The sequence below is a fragment of the Ursus americanus genome, chromosome 6 (genome assembly GCF_024610735.1).
Source record: "Ursus americanus isolate L20-20 chromosome 6, mUrsAme1.1.p, whole genome shotgun sequence".
In the NCBI taxonomy this organism is placed as follows: domain Eukaryota; kingdom Metazoa; phylum Chordata; class Mammalia; order Carnivora; family Ursidae; genus Ursus; species Ursus americanus.
This window is the reverse complement of record NC_142132.1, coordinates 19888939-19911248: the sequence shown is the minus strand read 5'-3', so window position 1 is coordinate 19911248 and position 22310 is coordinate 19888939. Positions and strand designations below refer to the sequence as shown.

Genomic DNA, 22310 nt, shown 5'->3' with positions numbered 1-22310 from the left:
ATCTGCCCCCCACCAGTGATTAAGAGGTGGGACCGAGTTCAATTCACTCCTGTGGTTCACTCTGCTGCAAACATGTCTGGCATGTCTTCACCACTCTATCAATCAGCATTCATCGAGTACCTAGTGTGTGCCCAGTCCTGGCCACAGCTGCTGTTGGACCCCAGTAAGCCGCAAGTCTAGCTGGGGAGATGGGAAAAGCTTGGTTTTATGAGGAAATATCTACTACGGTCTGTGAAGAAAGTGCAACAGAAACTTAGAGCAGATACTCTGAGGAAGGGAAGGACTTAGGACAGGAGGGGGGTCCCCTGCAGGGGGGCTCCGTACCTGCTGGCAGGTCAGGCATTGGGGCAGCGCTCGCCTTGGTGGAGAAAGCCCCGACTGGAGAGCCAGGAGCCCCGGAATCGGTGCCACACCGGTGGAGGCCTTCAATCTGACCTGGTTCCTCCTACGGTCCCTTCCACCTCTTTAAAAATAATACTAAAATAATAAAAATGAAAAGATGTTTAGAGTCCACACGAACAATTAGAAAGAGACCCTCAGCCATGCGACCCGGTGTGTCTTTTGCAGCATGTTTCAGAGACAGTGGCTGGGTGCACGTGAGCCACGGGTGTCTGAGGGCTGCTGGGCGCGGTCGCAGGGCCTCAGTGCCCCTCCTGGAGCTGACAGTCCAAGGAGGAGACACAACTGCTGCCCAAGAACCAAAGTCAGGTCCCATGTGTTTGGTTCAACCCGCACATGTTTTTGTTTTTTGTTTTATGGGGAACTGATTGTGGATGTTTAAAAACTGGGACATGGGGCACCTGGGTGGATCAGTCGGTTAGGTGTTGGCCTTCAACTCAGGTCATGACCCCAGGGTCCTGGGATCGAGCCCCCTCTCGGGCTCCCTGCTCAGCGGGGAGCCTGCTTCTCCCTCTGCCTGCTGCTCCCCCTGCTCGTGCTCTCCATCTGTCTGTCAAATAAATAAATAAAATCTTTAAAAATAAATAAAATTAAAAAAATTAAAACTGGGACATGTCTCTCTCTCACACACACACACAGAGTTTTAGCTCCTCTTTAAAATCACATTAAAAATTAATAAAATAAACATAAAAATAAAACCACATTTTAACATGTCTCCTGTGAGCCCTCCTTATTGCAGGGCATGTGAGCTGCAGGCACCTCCTGCCTCCTTCACACCAGACACAAAAAACACACAAGATAAAAATGTGGGGCTCAATGAATTATAACGAACACCCTGGCAACCATAAGCCCATGTTCCTTCTGACCAAAAATGTTGCTGTGAACAATCCTGGATGGCAATCCCACATTTTTCCTACTGTTGTTACTGGATCATCTGATAGAATACTGAAGGATTTATTCTTTTTCTTTAAAGTAGGATAATTTTATTACAATATGTCCTGTTGGTCATTCTGAATCTACTTATTCAGTTTTGGGGTGTTCTCCTGCAATGTGTAATTTCAAACTTCTGGGGTTTTTTTTAATCTTGGGAATGTTTTCTAAAGTGATAGTTTCTAATTTTTGTCCTATTTCCTTGCTTTACTTTTCTTCTTTGGGGAAATCTACTGCATAAATGTTAAAATTTTTTGCTTATCTTTTACAATTGTCATTTTCTCTTAAATCCTTCTTATTCATTTTGGTTTTATTTTTTATTGTCCTCTTATTCATCTTCTATTAATCTTCATTGTTGCATTTATTCACTCCTGTGTTCCTTCTGATTTTTCCTTCATATTTGAAATGATTGCTTTTTCTAATTCTTTCCTGAGTTCTCAATTTCCCGTCTTTTCTGGCTTACGTGGTTCTTGCGTGTTATTTTTAATCTATAGATACGTTGTGGAAACATTATCGTTTTCATTGTTTTATGGGCATGTCTGGACGATGGGATTTCACTGTGGGCAGGTCATTCTACACAATTTTTAAGTCTGCAATAGCACTTTACCTCAATCTTTTTTTCTGTTGCCCATTTTTAGGTGCAATTAATTCTTCTGAACTTCTGGAAGAGAGACCTGAACTAGTGTCGTTTTATTCGGGGCTCTAGAGCCCCCTTTGCTGTTGACTTTGTGATGTGTTAAAAATTACAGTTCTTACTTTCTGCAAAGTCCTGGCTCTGTTCCCTCCGACTGGAGGGAAAGAGGAGTCTTTCCTTTGTCTCTCCTGCACCAGCCCTGCTTCCTTTGGGATCCTATCCCCAGCAGTTTCTCCTCACTGTGGAACTTTGTCCTAGGCATTCCTGGGACATTAACGGCTCCAGCCCCAGGGGGCTTACCGCAAATCCCTCCTGCTCACCTACCGGAGTGTGCAAACCACCCCCCAGTTCCAGTGGCTGCTCTCAAATTGGCTCATTGAGATTTCAACTTCCTGATGGTTATTTGGGGGTTCTTGGGTCCACCAGACCTTCTTCGGCTTCCTCCTGCACAGACGCTGACGACATGCCCGTATTAAGGGTTTGTGGGGATACTTGTCACCTATAGCCGGTGTAGATCTCCTCCATGAGCTTTGGTTTGGCTATCCCAGCAAAACTCCATTTTTATGGCGTGATTTGGGGAGATCCAAAAACGATAACACAACTGCCATCACCTTGCCAAAATCTGCATTTTTGTTTCTAAACATGGACGCTGTGTATTTAATCCTGACTCCGTACTCCAAACACTTTCACACCTAGCAACCACAGTATGGGCTCCAACTGCCAAGCCCCCACCTCCCCTCTCCCAGCCTTCCCCCTGCCCCCCTGCATCTCCCCTCGGAGCCAAAAGCACTCAAGCTATTGCATGAAACATGTCACAAAGTGCTTGTTGAGTCTTCACGTCCTTGCGGGCACAAATCCCCCAGCTGTAGGGAAACAAGAGGGCAAAACCTCCGCCACGGCTCCCAGGTACAACCTCGCCTCCTTACACAATTGCCCACTCCTATCTCAGTGCTGGCAGCCGATGTCAGGACGGGCCCTCAGGCGGGACCAGCAGTGAGGGCTGGGTGGCGGGCAGGCCCCTCGCACTGTACAGGACACAGATGATTTATTTTACCAGAGGGAAGTCAGCCCCCGATGGGGTGTCCACAGCCTAGGCCCCACATCTGTACCCTCTTGTACATTAAACTTCACCAGGGGATAAACTGAGCAAGAAAAAGAAAATCAGCTTCCCTGGAGTTATTCCATAAATCTAGCATACTGCCTGTTTTTATATCCAACCTTTTTTTTTTAATCATTTATTTAAAAGTAGAGTCTTTTGATTCTCGTGTATGTCATTCCCTCCCTCCGAGCACTTGTACACTGCAGTTTTATTCCGGTTCTCCATCTTTCTGGGATCAGCTTGCCTAGTTTTGATTCTTGGACTTCATGCCAAGACATGCAGACCCAGGCAGGAAGCTGCAGGCCCCCGGCACCGGGAACCTTTGCTTCTTGGCCTTGAGCCCATTAAATCAGACTTTGCTCTAAGGCTGCCTTGGGAAGTGACAGGCTTAACAGCCTGATGAACAAACAGTGGGGTTGCTGTCACACTTGACTTACGGTCTGCTTGCACTCCAAATCAACTGTAATCCACAGCTCCCGTTTCCTGAGAGAGGAAAACCTTCTGGGGTGCAGAGATGATGGTCTGAGTCCTAAAGGGGAGGTCTTCTGACATTTAGAGGGATGATGGAGGAGAAACACGATTAATACATCCTATCATTTAAGGAGAAACTTCTTTTTAAGAACAATCCTATGGGACATAGAATAGGAGCAAGTGTGAAACAAACACATTAAAAAACCGATCTTTGGTGGATCAAAATACATCCTGTTATTCAGTCCACATCACAAATACAACCTGAGAACTAGCCGTGCATCTTGCTTCCTCCCACGCAGCAAGTTGGAACCAACGATCCTTGAGAGAAAAGAAGAGAGAAGGGACAACGGAAATGTTGGCAAGTGTTTGAAGGCACTCTGTCAATTTAAGCTCATCCTGTCAGTGAAACTTTCCCTGCTGACACCCTGGTTCTGAATGGTAAAAATAGATTCGCTCACTTCATTTTCTGCTTCCCCAGCCGCACAGTAACGGGCATAGCCAGCCATGCTTTGGTGGACGGCCGAAGTATGCTTATATTTATTCATCTTTCAAAGCCATCCAAATCCAAGATATGGTTTAAGATTTAATGAGACTAGTTTAAAAAAGAACTAGCCATACAATGAAATATCAAAAATAGTCAAATCTATGTGCACCAATATAGAAAAATAATTTGGACATACTGCCAAGTTAGAAAGCATACTGGGTAATATGTATAGCATGACCCAATGTGTATGCATATGACATACGCGTGTGTGTGCACACATACTCCTTCTCTTTTATGATTAAGGAGGTTGCTTAATTACAACATTTTTCAGATATTAAAACCATAAATCCAAAAATGGAAAATACTCACATATTTAAAAAATTTCCCTCAGTTTCAGAGAACTTAGATTTTCTGAGTTTTGAATTGATAAGCTCATCTTGGCAGTAGAGAAGAGGAAGACATACTTATGGAAGTTACTGGTTAATCCATCAAACCAAACACAACGTGAATTTTCTAACAGATTAAAACTAGATTTAGGCTGTATGTACACAACACTATCAATTCAGTCAAATAGGTTTCCATGTCTAATGTTCAGTGTTAAATTCAGACCGGAAACAGCTCTAATTTTTTTTCACCTTTTTTAATTGAAATGTAATTGACATACAATGTTATATTGGTTTCCGCATACATGTTCACTTATACACATATACTCATTCTACGTGTTACTGAACACTTAACACAAAGAAAGAAATTGGAGAAAATACATAGCAGATTAGTGGCCGTATCTCCAGGTTATGTCTTAGGGTGGGTTCCTTAAAAAGCAGGCCCTAAGACAAGGATTTATATGTAATTGGTTGTTGGGGGGATGGCCCCAGGAAATACCAGTGGGAAAAAGCTTAAAGTGAAACACAGAAGGAAAGGAAGAAAGTAAAGGGTGTGTTCTTGAACAAGTGACCATGGTAGGCAGAAGGGCTCCATCCCTCTAGGCAACCGCATGAGACAGCATAGACCACACCTCAGACATCCCAGCCAAGGGTTGAAGAAGTCTGTTCACCCATGCCCAACCACAATGGTCTGAGGTCACAGGGACATCAGCTCTGCAGCCCTTTGGGCTCGCCCCACGTGTACAAGTCGCAGGTACTTGCCACAGAACGCTGTGTACGAGTGAGGAGACATAAGGGCTGTGATGCTGTTGGGAAGGGGGGGGGGAGACCCCACAACGTGTAACACAGGGTGGACCATGGAAGACTCACTTTCAACATTATACTCACCAAATATTAGGTTTTCCAGAGAAAAGAAAAAAGCTTTTCAGTTAAGCCAGACAATACATGGGGAAGCCAGGGATCTCCCCTCAAAGGGGAACTTCTATCTAGAAAATGTCTCCCCCAAAGGCCACCAGCCCAGGAGATGAACTCGCCTAACACGCAGGGTGGACAGTGCTGAAAGGAAAGACACAGCTGAGACAAATCACATTCTGACATTTTATTCACTGATCATAAATACAGTCTCATGAATCAAGGTGATCAAAATAATGTACTAGCACCTGGAACTTGACCATCAGAGAGCAAGCACTCAGTGTTCCACCATTACTGGCCAGAGAGCTCACTGCGGCTGCTCAGGGCGTCTCCCCTGATCGAGTGTTCAGCTTTGCAGGGACCCTCCTTCTGGTGCAGCGATTTTATTCTTGGCTCGTTCTCAACAATTAAAAAAATCATAAAAGATTGAGTGTTTGCAAGAAAATATCAAAGAGGATAAGAAGATTTTCAGCTCTTCTTAGAATCTCAAAGTAAAAAGGGAAAGTAAGGAAGGAGAGGAAAGGAGACAGATGTCAGGGATCTGCCAGGTTTCTTCCCTTCCCCAGAGCATTTTACAAAAACAAAAACCAGGGAGGCATTAATGCTGCTTGGAGATGGGTTGCGTCTCCCTGATGAGCCACTCGAGAGCTTCCTGGCGGCCCTGCTTCTGCAATTCCTTCCCGATCACTTCCCTGCAGGTCAGGTGGTAATTGTTGAGCCAGTCACACTAGAAGACGGAGAAAGACAAAGGCAGTATTCACACCTCTCCCAAAGGCCCCTGTGTGTGGAGATCACAAGTTGAGGGCAGACATACACAAAACCTTTTCCCCTGCTCAGGGACGAGTGACTTCCTTATGCTTTATTTCCCTAGAAATTGATGGGACAAGGCCATACTGCTTAGGGTAAAATGCTTCCAGAACAGTCTACTGCATGTGGACTGGCAATGACTATGAAGGAGCTGTAAATACCTGAACAACAAGTCATGGCTTCGGGCTTCCCTGAGGGCAGAGTAAACTGTAACCACGTATTCTTCCCAACAGGACCCCAAAGCCATACCCACACGACACTGTGAGAGGGATGGGGCAGGGGGTCTGGCAGGTCCTACACCCACCTATGTGGCCTCCTTCCCTTGCACCTCAACCATCTTGGGGCTGCAGTGGAGGAGAGGGGGGCTGAAAACTAGATGGCTGGTAAGACTCCTGCTAAGAGACACACCTGAAGGTGTCCCACCAATACACCGAGTTTCCTACCCATATCCACTGACAACGCTGAATAAACTAGATCAGCCGAGCCCCCGCGGGTCTTGTGAGTGTGGCTGTCTAGACTTCTGGTGACCAAGGACTGTGGGTGCTGCAGAGTGAGGCGGGAGCTTAACTTTCAGACACTCAATGGGATGTGCCCACCGCCCCAAGAGATTTCTTAAAAAAGGTAAGAAGGAAGGAGATCTGACAGGACTTCTGCCTGGGTCGGGGCAGATCCACAGGGCCTGACGGTGAAAGTTCTGCAGCCATTAAAGGGGAACTCTTCCCCTTGGGGCGGGGTGGGTGTGAAGGCCAGAGTGAAGTTCTACCCAGAGGACGACCACCCATTCTCTTCACTGGCCATGAAGTGGGCCCAACCCAACTCTCAGATGCAGCAAAGCTGGCAAGATGAACACCGCCATTTGGGCTGCTGTTGCAATGAGCCACACGCCATCTGGGAAGGCAGTGGTGTTACAAAAGCATGGGCATCGGGGACTACAGTCTGGATCAAGTACCAAGGACGAGCTCAGGGGTTGAGATGGGCAGACAGATGCAGTGGTGTTGCCAACGGGCTTTGACCCAGCAGGGCTCCACTCCCCACCGGTAAGAGACTACTAGCCCCTGCTGGCAGCTGGGGAACGGGATGGGGAATCAAAAGCAAGCAAACTGCTGTGGTTCAGGCAGGGCTATGAGACAGCCTGCAGTCCAAAGCAGTCAAGCCTGGAGCCAAAGTGAAACTCCCAAGACCCTTTCAGTTGTACACACGGCCTCAGTGGGGCCTGACCAACATCCTTAAGGTCCTGAAAGTCTGCAGCTGCCCATGTTCGTGACCAAAGTCCTCAGCTGCCATCTGGTGATAAATGATGGGAATGCAAACCCAACCCAAAAAGTCCCTAAAGTAACGGAAAACACTCTCTTCAGGAGACGGTAAAGGGCATGACCAAGGATTTTAAAAGCCAAGTGGACAGAATCTGGTTGTGGGGTATTACTGTGCCTTCAGACAGAATGAAGCCCCAGACTGATTAAGTGGTATATGGAGAGAGATTTTTTTTTTTGCTAAAAGAGACAACAAATGTACTCTGCTTGGTATGTTAAATACATCCACTGTTATTTGTAGGAACTTGTTTATGACCTAAGGGTAAGAAGATATTACGTGCCCTATAAAAACTAATTGGCAGAAAGAACAGTTCAGTGATTTGGCTATGCAAGGTATAGTAATGAATCACTGAGTACAACAGAGCCCACTGGTCTATGTTCAATGTTAACCTAAGTCAAGTTAACAAAATTTCTCCCTCAAAGAAGAATGGCCTCACTCAACCTTCCTCACGCGCGACTTCTGTGGATAAAGTAGAATGTCACTGGGAGGAATGCTTCCTGATGAGTACACTTTATGTGGACAGCAAGGACTGCGTGACCTAGAGTTACATGGTAGCAAGCCACAGCCTTGGGCTTCCGAGACCAAAGTGACTTCATACTGGAGAGTCCCTTGCTAAGACCCTGGAAGCTGTACCCAAGGCCATAAGAGACACTGGCTCCTACGGTGCACGAAGGATTCAAGCAGGTGGCTTCCATGCCCACTCATGTGTTCTTGTCCCCCTTTCCTAAGCCATGGACCACTGGAGGGACTCTTCCTGCCAGACACACACCTGACACTGTGCTAACAGGTTGTTTCCTGTCCTGCACCATCGACAAGCTGAATAAACCCGCATCAGCTGACCTCATTCGGGTGCTGTGAGTGGGGATATCTGGCTGGTCAAGGACACCAATGGTTAAGCAGAGGTGCCCACACTCAGCAGGAAGCAGATGAGCGTGTTCTGTCACCCCTCTGTGAGCGGCGTCAGGCAGAAGAGGATTCTGGCTGGGAGAATCCCATTCCACAGCCCCACAGAAGGAGCCTCCTCGAGCCTCAGGGCACTTTTCTCTAGTGCCAAGCATGAGGCCCAGGTGCACACCACGGAGGATGCCTAACGAGGCACTTCACCGTCCCCGGGGTGAGGCCAGTGGCTGCTTTGGGTAACAAAAACTTACTCCTACAGTAACCTGCCATGCTTGTCCTGCCTTTGGCTCCCATCAATCATTTGCTGTTTGCAGGGACTTCTGACCACCTGCCTTGCTCTGAAACTTGTGTCCTTCTGGCTGTGTCTTCGTGGCTGGGGAAATGTTTGGCCTGTCCAGGGCTGGCTGTTCCCGCCCTGTTTCTGACCCTGTCTCTGCTCTGATTTTGATCACTGCCTGATACCTCAAGCCTTACTCCAGGTCCCAGGGCCTGCCACCTCACCTAGCCTTGTGGGCCTGGGGACCACAGGACTTGAAGGGGTTGCAAGACCTGTATCCCTCTGAGCTGCAGCATGAGCACCTTGTGCTCCTAGCTTTGTGAAGAGCTTCACAGCCCGGAGTGACCAGAAGTGTAGGCACCACCTCTCTCCTTGTCTGTCTGAAAACTGGGCTTATGATAATACAGTTTGCTTTTCATTCCCTTAATGTTTCATTCAACATGAGAAAACAATCTGGTACATGCAATGGCCAACAGGCCCTACCACCCATCTGGCTTTTCAAAGGGAAGACACATGGCCCATGGTTTGCGAAACATTCCCCAGCGCAGCTATGGCTCGCGCCCTCAAGGAAAGCAACAGCGAACTAGTCCCACTCATGAAACCTTACAGCCCCACAATGGTGCAGGGACGACTATCTCTATGTGGAGAGCCAAGAAATACAGGAAAAGCAACTAGAGTCCTAAGGAGACCTAGGATTTTCAGACTCAGGTGGCACAGATCTCTAAATTAGAAAGTGAGAACAGATGAGAGAACGTAAGGTCGCCCTCCACCCCCATTCCCACTCTGTCTCCTCCAAGCCACCCTCATTACCTCTTTGTCTGTTAGAGAGTCCACATCTATCATTTTGGTCTGTATCGGAACCAAAGTTAAAGGTTCAAAGGTCAGGCTTCCCCGGTTATTGAAGTTATACTGTTGGAAAAGGAAGAAAACAGAAGCTTTTACTCCTCTCTACCAGAGTGAACCACCATGAGATCATTCCCACCAGACATGACCACCCCCCAGGGCCAGGTGTGACTGGGAACCGAGAAGGGGTTTGCTGGTCGGCATCTTCAGGAGGCCCAGGAGGCACGATGAACCCAGTTGATGCCATCGTCCTAGAGCTGCTCCGCTGTGCCAACAGTCGCCATTGGGAAAAGCCAAGGGGCTCTCGGCAGCAGATCCCCAGGCTAACGTCCCCCGTGATGGAGAAGGAGGAGGGACATAGCATGACAGGGTGTGGATGAGGGGCATCACGCGTTTTGGTTCTCAAGACTCTACCGGAGTGGAAGTTCCCAACATCACTTTTATTTAACAGTTAACCATGTGTCCTGCCTCGACCAGCCAGTCCCATCCGGTGACAGACATTAGGTCTGTCCATTCCACATAGTACGGAATGGCCAGGCACCTGAGGGCATGCTGGGTCTCTGTTCCTGGCAAGGCCTCTGGAGACGAGGTGAGAGGCCACTCTCAAGGATGGTGACTTCGATGTGGAAGCAGACAGCAGATCCCTGCAGCCTTAGGAAGCCACTTCCCTCCAAATGTTCGATTTCCACCATCACCCACAGAAGAGGAGCAAACGGGTCTTGAAAAGCCGAGCACCTACAGCCCTGCTACCTCTTGATAACAGCGATGGGGAGAAGGTGAAGCGCCTGTCTTCTGGATGGCAACAGACCTCTCTAACCGCCAGCCTGTGGGGCCTGACCCAGGGTGTAACTGAGGGCTCCTCAGCTTTACCCGATAAAAATCATCTGACGTATTTGTTGAAAATACAGTTTTCAGACCCTGCCCCGGGTCTGGGAGGGGCCTTTAAACAAGCACCTCCCCCACCCCAGCACCTGCCCCCAGTAGAGGAAGCATCAAGACAAGGAGCTGCCTCTAGTAAACTCAGAGCTCCAAATCCCATCAGGCAGGGGCCTGCCTGGGGCCCAGGAATTCCAGTTCCGGGTCCCAGTTCATTAAGGATTTTCTTTCTGGGGCGTCTGGGTGGTTCAGTCGTTAAGCGTCTGCCTCCAGCTCAGGGCGTGATCCCAGAGTCCTGGGATCGAGCCCCACATCAGGCTCCTCCACTATGAGCCTGCTTCTTCCTCTCCCACTTCCCCCGCCTGTGTTCCCTCTCTCGCTGGCTGTCTCTCTCTCTGTTAAATAAATAAATAAAATCTTTAACAAAAAAAAGGATTTTCTTTCTGGCTTCTGCAGAGAAGAGTGATTTCTAGGAGACTCCCTGATATCAGGGGAAGGAAGCTCCATTTTGGCTCCAGAACGGCACACTCTTGGCTCCAAAGACAAACATCTTCATCTTCCTTCATTAAGAAATAAGGAAAATTTAAAAATAAATAAATACACAATTACTTACCTTGGTCTTCACAGGAACCACCAGGACAACATTTTCAATGCGAATTCCAAAAGCCCCATCTTCATAATACCCTGGCTCTGAAAGAAATCAAACCCAGAAATAAGAAGCAGCCTGTGATGAACACGGACACACAGGGAAGTGCTCCCTCATGGGATGACAGACGAGAAGCAGGTCAACAGCCCACTCAGTCCAAGGGGAAAGAGCCCAGAGATGCCCCCTCCTCCCACACCACCACTTCCAACAGGTACTCAAGGAACAGACAAAAGGTTCTAAAGTCCCTGAAAATTGCGCCAGGGTCAGGGGTACAATAACAGAGGGTCCACCAAGTCAGTCACAGGGCATATTCCTAAGACATAACGATGCAGGCATTAAAATATATGCACACAGATCTGGTAACAACATGGGAAAAGGAAGTACATTAAGTAAGAAAGCTGAATACAAACAATACATCCAGTATAATCTGAATGATTAGGAAAAAAGATATAAACGTAGATAAAAGACCAAAAGCTAATACATCAAAATATGAAGCAATGTTTCCCCTGGGTGGTTGGACGCTGTCCCACAGCCTCACCTTTTCTAAATTGAACACGTATCACTTTTATAATCATAAAAAGTTGTTGTTCTTATTTAATTCAAGGTGACAAGAGGGGGGAATTATATCCAATTTACTTTAAGATAATCAGAAGATAAGAAACAACAGAGAGCCCCCCAACAGGCCCGAAGACCCACGCACCCCGAATGTGAGGGACACTCACCATCAGTGACAATCATGCCTGCCTCCAAGGGCTCATCAGAGAAGGTTTTATAACTGATGCCACAAGGACCCTCGTGAACATTCAGGAAAGACCCAACACCGTGTCCTGTTCCGTGCAGGTAATCCAGGCCAGAATCCCATAAAGCTGAGCGGGCGAACGAGTCAAGAAGGTGTCCTGAAAGACACATAAAGAACCACTTGATGATATTTGTCCAGTGCTTTTCAATTTGCAAGCACTTTAGAGATTAGATTTATTATGTTTCGCTCCAGAAAGTGAAACAGCAACCAGCATGTAAAAGTTACTGGAGGGTTCTGATTTCAACGCAGCACAAGAAAGAACGAACAATCAGAGCTCCCAAGACAGCCAGTCCCCAGCCGGCCAGAGCTCAGTCTGAAGCTGGAGGATTGTCTGTCCTGGAGGCCAGTAAAGGGGCCGGACGCCTGCAGCAGCGAAGGGTGTGCACGATGCGGATGTTGCCTTCCCAGCTCTGGGACCCTGCGGTTTCAGAATTTCAAAGATGAGACTCTAACCAGACTGCGAGGAAACAGATGCCCAGGGAGATGATCTCAGACCCCATCTAAGCAGATTCAAGGCCCAGGTCTTGTCAACGCCTCGTCCAATGCCCCATCCATCAGTTCTCAAGCAGACTGGTATATATCCGAAGTCAGGTTCCCAGTAAAAAAAATCCCGACACGGATCCCAAAAGGAGGCACTGGCCCAACACGGCAGGACAGACAGGAGGCTGCATCAACCAACTTCCACTTGGGCCCGGAGGCCTTCGTGTCCTGGCCGCCCTCTCCTGGAAGCCACCTGCCTGCATCATCTGACACCTTCGGTGGTCAGCAGAGAGGTACACGGCTGACGTCAAGCCCAAACCAAAGCTTGGCTCCCTGGGAGGCCCGCTGAGCTCAGTGAGTGGGTCTAAGAGATTCACTCCATGCAGCACTTGCCCTGGCTGGGCCTGAAGGGGCCAGGGCGGACATGAAACAAAAGACATGTTCTTCCACTCAAATTGAGACACATTTGGCGCCTGAACAAGAAGCCTGCCATATGACAGAAGGAACCACCTACCTTTGGTTCCAGTCGGGAAAACGGCTGCACTCACAGCTATGTGGCCCTTGAGGACATATGTGAAGCATTCCTGCCAAAGAAAACCCAGGGGCACATTGCAGAATGAGGACAGATGCTTCAGTCCCGGAGTTTTACGGCAGCTCAGAAAACCTCGCTTCTGAAGGTTTTTAGCAATACCACAGAGAAAATCAGAATAAAAAGAAAAAACTCTGGTGGAAAAAAAAAGGTTGGCCACAGGACCAATTTTCTAGAAAATCTTAAAATTAAATTTAGTTAAAAGAGAACTGTCAGAGAGATGACCCCACCATTCCTTCCCTTGTAATGAACATTCTGACACACTCTTATCTGAACCTGAGAAAGGCGAGCAAACGTCATAAAACTACTGATGACGCTAGCTAACATCTACCGAGCTACTCCTCTGTGCCGGGCATGGAACTAAGCACTGAACACTTAATCCCACACTTGATGCTGGAGATGCTGCTGTCGTCCTCACTTGACAGAGAGATGAACTAGCCTGCTCGGTGGTGTCGTTCATAAGTGGCAGCATCTGGCCTTGAAGTCAGGCAGTCATGCGTCAACATCTGCGCCCCTTTCCAATGTTAACTCGGGGGCGACCCCTACTGCCGTGATAAGAAAAGTGTTGCTTGGAAGGTTAGTGGCTTGCCGATGCGGTGCAGAGCCAAGACTAAACCCACGCTCTTCGATCTGGTCTGGAGCTCTCTATCCAGCACAAGAAGAGACACGCCAAAGGTATATGGAGCCGAGGTCAGATTCTTCTAAGGTGCTCGTGCCTTCAAACAGATGAGGCACAGGCCTAAAACTACGAAATCTGCTCTGCTGCACTGTGTAAAACTCTCTTCCTTGGACAAACTTCCTGCAGGAGCTCGCAAAAAAAGATTCACTCAGAGACTCAACCAATAGTTGAGTCACTACACAGTCACTATGCTGGGTAATGACTGATCCAGGAACTTGCAAGGGTTGTGGAACCTTTAGAACCAGCCTTGGAGGCAGGTACTCTTATCCCCATTTTTATGGTTGTGTCTAAGTGCTTTACTCCAGGTCACAGAGCCAGCAAACAGCAGAGAAGACCTGAAGTCCAGCCTCTAGGCTCCCACCTCACCATCTCCTCCTCTCCGTGCCAGACAGACCAGAAACTGAGCAGTGTATACCATTTTAGAGGCTTCCTGAGCTAAGCCTATAAATGGAAATGCTGAACTTGAAAAAAGAAGGGGGGATGGCTTTCAGAATCAAATCTAGACACTGTTTGTAAAAGGTATATATTTCACTACCCCACTCCCATCCCCAAAGAGATTTCCTGATTCAAGAGAATACTGACACTGTTTAAACTTGAATCTGAGTTGCTGTGACCTTAGCAGACAGAATGCTTTTAAAATTCCTCCAGTTATTAATTAAATGGACATCATAAAGCAGATAAGCCTGACTCCACAGTAATGAGCTGTTGTACTATCCCACATATAAATTTTCCTTCATTATACAATTCCTTTCATAAGAGCAATGCTGTTCTTAAGAAAGCAGAGAGGGCTTTCCAGTTTTCTGCCCCACCTTACCTTCTCATAGGCCGTAGGGGTCCCAAAATGCATGGTCCGTGTCACATCTGTCGTCCCATCCCTTTCCAAAAGAAAGGACTAATTAGTTTTCACTCAAAATAAGCTTTGGCTCAGGGGCACCTAGGTGGCACAGTCAGTTAGGCATCTGACTCTTGGTTTTGAATTAGGTCATGATCTCAGGGTCGTGAGAACAAGCCCCATGTCGGGCTCAGTGCTCAGCACGGAATCTGCTTGAGATTCTCTCTCCCTCTCCCTCTGGCCCTCCTGCTCGTGCTCGAAAATAAATAAATAAATCTTTTTCTAAATAAATAAATAAATACATACATACATGAGACAAAGTATGAAAGAACAATGGCCTGAGGTAGTTAAGAGTGGACAGGCCCTGACATACACTCTCTTGGTCTACAATGTGAGGACTGTTTCATGGGCAACACTATCATAGGGTTATAAATGAGAGAGGGGAGGACAAAGGAAATAGGAGCAAGTAGGAGCCTGCTTCTATCAAAAGAGGACCAACCTCCAATTCCTCCCATCAGAACAGCAAAGGACTGGACCCTACAATTACCCAAAGACATCTCTTAGAATGCACTAATCCATACCCCTGACATAAAAAGGGCAGCTTCTGGAATCCTGCTAAAATTTAGACGTGAAACAAAACTGGCACCAATACCCAACTCAACACCCTGAACTCTAAGCTGTTATTATGAACACCAACCCACATGTCCCAAGGCTAGGCTGTGGTTTCCACCTATGTGGCGGAACCCACTTAATAACCAGGCTCTCCACGGGCGCCTGGGTGGCTCAGTCAGTGAGGCATCCAACTCTTAGCTTTGGCTCAGGTCATGATCTCAGGGTCATCGGGTAGAGCCCTGCGTCAGGCTCTCAAGCGTGGAGTCTGCTTGAGATTCTTTCCCCCTCCCTCTCCCTCTGTCCTTCCCCCTGCTCTCTATCTCTCCCTAAAATAAAATAAAGTCTTTAAATAATAAAAAAAATAAGCAGTCTCTCCATCAGCCACAGTCCTAACTGTAGTGGGAATGGAACATTAAAACTGCTCGTGCTCTTAATGCAGACCACACCTCTTCCAGCTCCTTCTCATGGGTTCCACATCGAGACCCAGCCAAATCTTGGGTTCTCCTCTGAGAAACTTTCTAGAGGATGAATATGAAAGCAGCGAGACATGAAGATGGAAATTCAGAAATTCAAGGGCAACCCTAGTTTCTCGTTTACTCATTTAAAATTACTCCCCCACTTCCCAAAGCCATGAGGCCGCTGCAGGCCCAGAGAGCTAGCAGGCAGTTTATGAGCTAGGGCAGAAGTCTTTCCAGTGGTTTTGAAAGCTTGCTTTCAGTTATTTATTTAGTATTTAACAACTTCCGGCCAAGAACTAAACATTTCTATCAAACAGTCTTTTGTGGGAAGAGTCACCAGCGGACAACTTCAAGCAGGGGTGAAAAAAAGGACAAGACATGAGAACGATTCCATTAGGGACTGGCGCAGAGTGAAATTCCCAGAGTGAGATTCAGCTGGAGCCTGGCTTGCCCCCTATTCAACTTTTTTGACCCAACACCATCCAGTTCTACGGCGGCCCTAGTTCACTTACTTGTACTGGGCTCCCGAGTCAATCAGGTACACCTCATCTAGCGACAACGTCCTATTCGTCTCAGGGACCGGCCTAAGAAAGTTAATGAAAAATTAATTATTCCACAAATGTACTTGCCGAATCTGCGAGGAGACATCTAAGAGTTCTTCATACTATTCTTGCAACTTATATAGGTCTGAAATTATGTCAAATTTAAAAGTTACCCACTAAATTAATTATTCCAAATAATTAATCTTCTAGAACTACTCAAAGACCCAAGTCAACCTATCTCTCCAACTGGATAAAGGGCTCAAGAGAAGGAAGAATAACATATTTCTTCATATCTATATCCCATCTGTGTCTGAAACAAAACAGGTTCATGAAAGAGTTGTAAAATTTACAAAAATAATAATCATTAGATGCAAGAGGACAAAGCTAGAGTCCTGAGAACTGGGAATACAAGCAGCCAGGTGTCACTTGTCTCTGGATGTGGGGGTCCCAGGACCCGGCCTCAGCGACCATGTCAGGGGCCTCCCCATGTGCTTCCCAGACCACCAGACAGACAGGAGGTAAATGTCTCAATTTGGGAGAAAAATTCAAGGGATTTTTATTAGGAAAAGGAGTGAATCACAATGTTCTTATGCCACAGCACTTTTTTTAAATGAACATGAAGTATTTTTAAAAAGTGATCTGATTTCCCCATGCCATTTCCAGACAGTACAAATGCACTAGGAAATGCTAGAAAGAGTAAAGGCATTCCAAGTCTCTACCCTGCAGCTCAGAGAGGGACTCCTTCATTTCCAGGCACCACCCCCTCTCTTTGGCACTAAGGGCATCAGTGGTCACTCCAGCCAAATGACTGGAACCAGCTCCAGGCCCTCTTCTCAACAGGCTTCCAACAGCCCACAGCAAAAAAAATGCCAAAGTAGAAGCAGACTTCTCCCTCCTTGATCTGAAATTTTTTAATGTATTAATTACATGCAAAATTCTAGGATAGTATCCAGCCAAAAAAGTCACCACCTGAATTAAACATAAGACAAAAACTGAAGTCCTTTTTATATTTTAATTTTGGAACAGAAGCATTAATAGGAGAGAACTGCACAATCACATCTGTGACTGTCTCCCACACACGGCTTCAAAATGTGCCCCAAGACTAAACGCTCTAAAAGCAATTATTAAAATTGGGGGGGAGGGAGGATATCTGCCTCGGTACAGCACAGTGAGAGACACCAAGTATTCCTCCACTAATTGTGCACATCATAGACACGGAGCAAAGAACTCAAAATGCCCAACACAAGGCAAAACCATTCGACTGGGCAAATCTGAAGCTGGAGCCCAATGACCAAGTCAAGTTCCGTTTCCCACCGAGTCCACAGGCAGATCAATCCTAAACTTATCAGTGCCCCTTCTACCTCACAGCACAGGGAATACTCCGCTCTGTGAGTCCGCAGGTGCTTGGAGGTCATCTGCTGAAACTCCTCACAGGTTAGGCGCCCAGCTTCAAGCCCGCAAGGAGGGAAGAAAGGGTGCTAATTACCTCCCTCACCACAACGGGATGCTCGTCGAGTGCTAAGCTTCTCAGTATGGAGGCGATGGCGCTCACAAGATGTTTTGGACTCATGCATCAAGAAGGCTGCCATTATCAGGAAAGACAAACACTAAAGGAATCTGACCACCATGATCAAGAGCTATGAATACAGCTTCTGTTGCCTCAGAAAAGAAAGAGGGGGACAACCCATCTGACTACCTCACAGAGAAGGTCAACGCCATACACCTGAGCCTAAGAGGAGGCTCCCAAAAGGCAGAGACTTGGAGATGCAGAGGAAATGAGAGAAAACAAGTCCTCATTTCCCATCTAAGAACAGTCTCAAAAGACACATGGAGGTGGGCACTGGGGCCTCTGGTAAAATAATGGCTCTCCCCTGCTCAGGCTCCTGTGCAGAAGCAGCAGCAAAGCCAGGCAGCGTGCTCCTCCGCATGCCTTACGCGTAGTGAATGATGGCGCCATTGGGTCCCGTACTGGAAATCGTTGGGAAGCTCAGGTCCACAAAGTCAGCCTGTTGCCTAGAACAGAAAGACACAGAAAGCAGGGCGGCTTAAAGGATTTGATTGTGCCAAGAATCAGGGCCCTCTCAGCCTCATCTAACTCGCCAAAGAAACGACCACAAGCTTCAGGGCCCCCCCCACACATGGATCCTCACCTGCGAAATTCCTCGGCTTTGTCAGCAGCTGAGATCTCTGACACACCACCTTTGGGCACCTGCAAAGGAGTTGCTTCTAAATCATCTAGGGTCAAAAATTCCTGGGCTTCATACAAGTTAAAGGGGATGCATTAAATGCTGATTTTTTCCTCACTTCCCATGTCCCAACTGTCCCACCTACAGGACACAGCTGATGTCTCATCTTTAACACGGAGGGACTATCCAAAGACTCTCATCAAAGCTATCTAAGGTAGAAGGACTTCTATCCTTTCAATTTTTCACTCAACTATTTCTCTCAGTGTTATATCCTAAAACCTCCCCCAAACTTAATCCATCTGTTTAAAAATTCAAAAGCATCGCCTGCTAGGATATCATCCTAAGAAAGTCATCCTAAATAAATAAAAAAGACAAATGCAAAGATATTATTACAAGGTGATTGATAATAGCAAAAAAAAAATTAAAAAATGATCTAAACACTTGAAAATAAGAGGAATGGAAAATCGGTGTAGCCACTAAATGCAACCTCTCTACTTGGATCCATTTTTTCTGTTTTTGGGGTTTTTTTAATGCGAGTAGAGCTGACACACGACGCTATGTTAGTTTCAGGTATACGACACAGTGAGTCAGCATCTCTCTGTTACGCTGTGCTCACCCCAAGTGTAGCTACCATCTGTCACCACGCAACGCTTTTACAATTTGGATCCTTTTTTAAAGGCCTCAAAGCACGTGGAGAAGGCTCACACTATGGTACTAAGTGAATAAAATAAAATACAAAATCACTTCTATACATTGAGAGACATGTAAAAATGATTTACACAGAAGAGCAACAGCCAGAGGGAATAAACTAGTTACATAGGTGGGCGTAAGGGTGATATCCTTTTTCCAATTTAAGCTATTTTTAAAGAGTTGTTTATATAATATTTAAGGGAACATGAGATTGTTTAATAACAGCACAAAGAAATCCCCTGCTGTCAACCATTAAGGAATGAAAAGGCAAGAAACTAATGGCCAGAGTCAATTTACTGTCAAAAGTGTTACATCTTAAACTGAAGTCCAAAATGTACACAAAGATCTTTTTCTCTTAATACAATCAGTTTGCCGATAATTATTGTTATGAGCCATTTTCCCTTATAATGAAATTCCACTTAATTACAAGACAAGACCTTGATCCAAAAAGGATCCTCTCACTTAAGGAAATTCTTCATCTGTGTTACTATTTTCTATAATCAAAAAATTTTAAATACACACCAGATTTCCTGAAAGAACTACCAAGAGAGAGTCCTAAAATTAGATCAAGACCTTGGACCTCATGGTCACCAGAGCACGGAGGGGGCCACAGTTAGAACCACATGTTGAGTTTCTGAATAATCGACATCCACGTGTTAAACAAAGACTAAGAACCAACCTCTTTCTCCAGCCAGTTAAAGAGTTCACAGAGGGCAACAGCGTCTTTAATCTGTGCAAACAACAGAGACATTTTTTAAAAGTTATTACTGAAAATCAGCTGGGTGGATTCAGAGCCCAGCCCCAACGCGGGACTGAGAAGGCTGGACCCACAGGGCATAACCACCAGCAATCGGGGCTTTCCACGCAGGCGCGCCCTGTAAACACGTCTGTGGCAATTCCCACCAGCAGGGAGAGGGCTCCTCAGCTGCTCCGCAGCTCTGGCACAACCGGGAAAGGGCCCCCGGAGAGCAGCGGCTAATCCCTCACCAGGTTCACTCCCGCCCTCCAGAGGCAGGAAAGGCAAGCCACTGGCAAAAGCCATCTGTGGGCCTTGCATCTTTCTAGACCCACCGCTGCCCTTGGAACATACTCTGGGCCATTTAAGAAGCATCACCATCATCATCATCACTTCCTTTTGTGCTATACGCTATACTTTGTAAAGATCGAGCCCACTGAGTATTTTATTTCATTCTCTCCTTAACGCCAGAAGCTCAAAGAATTTCTGACCTTGTGCCAGGCTCAATGCCACCCAGCAGGTGAGGGACTGGAGCTTCAGACCACCACACACCCCCTCCTCTGCACAGGCTGCTTTACTCACGTGAGCTCGCCTCATGCCTTCTGATTCAGCAGAATTCTTCACAGCTTTGGCGATGCAGATGGGGGTGTAAGGCATACAGCATCGATGATCCTAAGGGCAAAAGCAGCAGTATGGGAAGTCGAGCCTGGCTCCACGCACCCAAGACCAAGGTAATCACCTCTTCAGCCGGCACATCACACTTCAGACAAATCACCTGAAGAGCTCCCCCTCAGGACCCACCTAGCTGTGCCTGGGGATCGAAGGCCTGCCCCTTGTGGCTGATGACTCTGAGCATGACGAAAGGGGCTTGAGCTCTTCCAAAACGATAAAGTACATCAAACAGGGTATTTGTCTTCTATCCCCTGCATCCTCAGCTCTTTGACACTGCTGGCTGCTGGCCATCAGGAAGATACTGCTTTTCAAGCCTCCATGGTCATGGTCAGAGTTCCCTAATGATCAAAGCTTGACCGAATAACTCCTTTCTTGCTGCACAAAGGAGGCCTTTCCCATTGTCTGAGGACACACATGACTGATGAGAGAGGGCTCCCACTCCTTCCTCTGTCTTACTCAGGAATCACACATCACCTGCTCTTCATGGTCTGATCATAAAGGGCTAGGGAAGACCCTTTCTGATTTAAGAACAAGTTAGAACCCAGCCCTGAGTTACGGGAGGGGGATTCAGGACCACCGTGTACTTGCACAGAGCCTGCTGAAAGATGTTTGTTCTCTCCATTCTCCTAGTCCCTCGTTCTCACATGCATATCCCTCATGAAACAGAGAACGCAGGCATGACCCCCTAACTTAGCTCAAGGAAGCAAATCTCAGAGTAACTGAGGGTCACACAGTGTGAGAGTGGCAGGGTGCACTGGCAAGGCAGGTCTAGTGGACCAGGCCTAGGCTCTTCCCAAGATGGAGAAGAGAGAATACCCCTGGGCTTGGATATCCCCTTGGCAGCCAGAGGCCCAGGGCAGGACAGTCGAAAAGGCTATATCCATGGTGGCTTGGATTCCAGTCCTGCCCTGAGCCCTAGTTAAAGTGAGGAGACAGCTGTGCACTGCTTAGCACCATCCAGCAGGGGCTCAGTAAAGGGCAAGGCTATCACTATCATTTGACCTCCGACAGGTCCCCAACTTCCCAAGCCCCTCTGGGCCTCCAGTCTCCTCAGCTGTAAAATTAGGTGGGAAGGGGGCGCACACCGTGCTTTCCAGACTTCAGGCCTCCTCATACCACCTACATAGCTCTTACCCTGGCTGCCTGCCCTCTAGACCTTTATTTACTTAATACTTTTCTTTAGACCATCTTTAAATCAATTTAGTTTGTTAAACCCTGTCTTAAGAAATAATTGTTACAACCTCGAGGTCTCAAATGCTAAAAATGTTTTTTCTAGTATATACTAAATTGCTTTTAAAACAGATTAACATTTAAATAAACCTAAGTTTTAACATACACTGCCTAAAATCATCTCTCATGCCACACTCCAGAAAACACAGAGGACTCCATGAATTCTAAGGGCCCTCAGACTCTCAATACGACTCCAGTTCAAAGGGCTCTTCCAGGGACAGGGCACCTAACAGCCAGTCCCAGAGATCTTCCAGAACAACCTCTGTTTCGAAGACAAAGCTGCAGGATGCCGGAACTGGGAAGGGGCTGGCAGCTGGAATGTGGTCGGCCTTGAATGGGCCTCAGTGGGGCTACCAACCTTGGGGATGGCCTCGCTCACGGCATAGCTGGCCTTGTCGCTGACCCACACCTTCTCCCTTGGGGAGAGATTGGCACACAGAGCCTTGAGCTCGCTCAGGATGGACTTGTAGGGAAGCACCTGGATTCTGTATTCAGCTTCCAGACCCAAGTCAAAAAGCAGGTGCTCCTTCACACTGGGGGCATCTATGCGGTCACCATCAATGAAGAGCCTGCAGAGGGGCGAGAGGTGAAGTGACAGAGAAAGGAGGGCATGTGAGCAAGGGGGGGAACACGGACCCACAAGTATACAACGGGCTCCATCTTCTAGCAATCAAAACCAAGCAGCTTCTCCTTCTTCCCCACTCCTTTCCCAAATCCTGCTCTCCAAGTTGTGACCCTTTCCCTGTGTATGTTATCACCATTCACCTCATTCCCCCAGCCAAGACCTGGGCACTGCCCCTGATGTCCTTCCTTCCCTCCACTGAGATCTCTGG

The 22310-nt window shown here is 47.2% G+C and overlaps 1 protein-coding gene across 4 annotated transcripts in view; it reads right to left on the bottom strand.

The window, feature by feature from the left end:
- Positions 1 to 5484: 5484 nt before the first annotated feature.
- The window catches only part of XPNPEP1 (X-prolyl aminopeptidase 1), a 52412-nt gene continuing 35586 nt past the window's right edge, over positions 5485 to 22310 (bottom strand). For 3 of the 4 annotated variants that reach the window (XM_045803067.2, XM_045803068.2, XM_045803069.2), the window contains 12 exons: positions 21836 to 22046; positions 20158 to 20247; positions 19519 to 19569; positions 18114 to 18172; positions 17899 to 17976; positions 15934 to 16005; positions 14334 to 14394; positions 12766 to 12835; positions 11695 to 11868; positions 10940 to 11016; positions 9418 to 9516; positions 5485 to 6039 (listed from right to left, as the gene is read on the bottom strand). In XM_045803067.2, the coding sequence (XP_045659023.1) occupies positions 5911 to 6039; positions 9418 to 9516; positions 10940 to 11016; positions 11695 to 11868; positions 12766 to 12835; positions 14334 to 14394; positions 15934 to 16005; positions 17899 to 17976; positions 18114 to 18172; positions 19519 to 19569; positions 20158 to 20247; positions 21836 to 22046 (1171 nt within the window). In that variant the 3' untranslated portion in view covers positions 5485 to 5910. The remainder of the gene's footprint in view (positions 6040 to 9417; positions 9517 to 10939; positions 11017 to 11694; positions 11869 to 12765; positions 12836 to 14333; positions 14395 to 15933; positions 16006 to 17898; positions 17977 to 18113; positions 18173 to 19518; positions 19570 to 20157; positions 20248 to 21835; positions 22047 to 22310) is intronic. The other variant, XM_087862722.1, reaches the window with a different exon arrangement.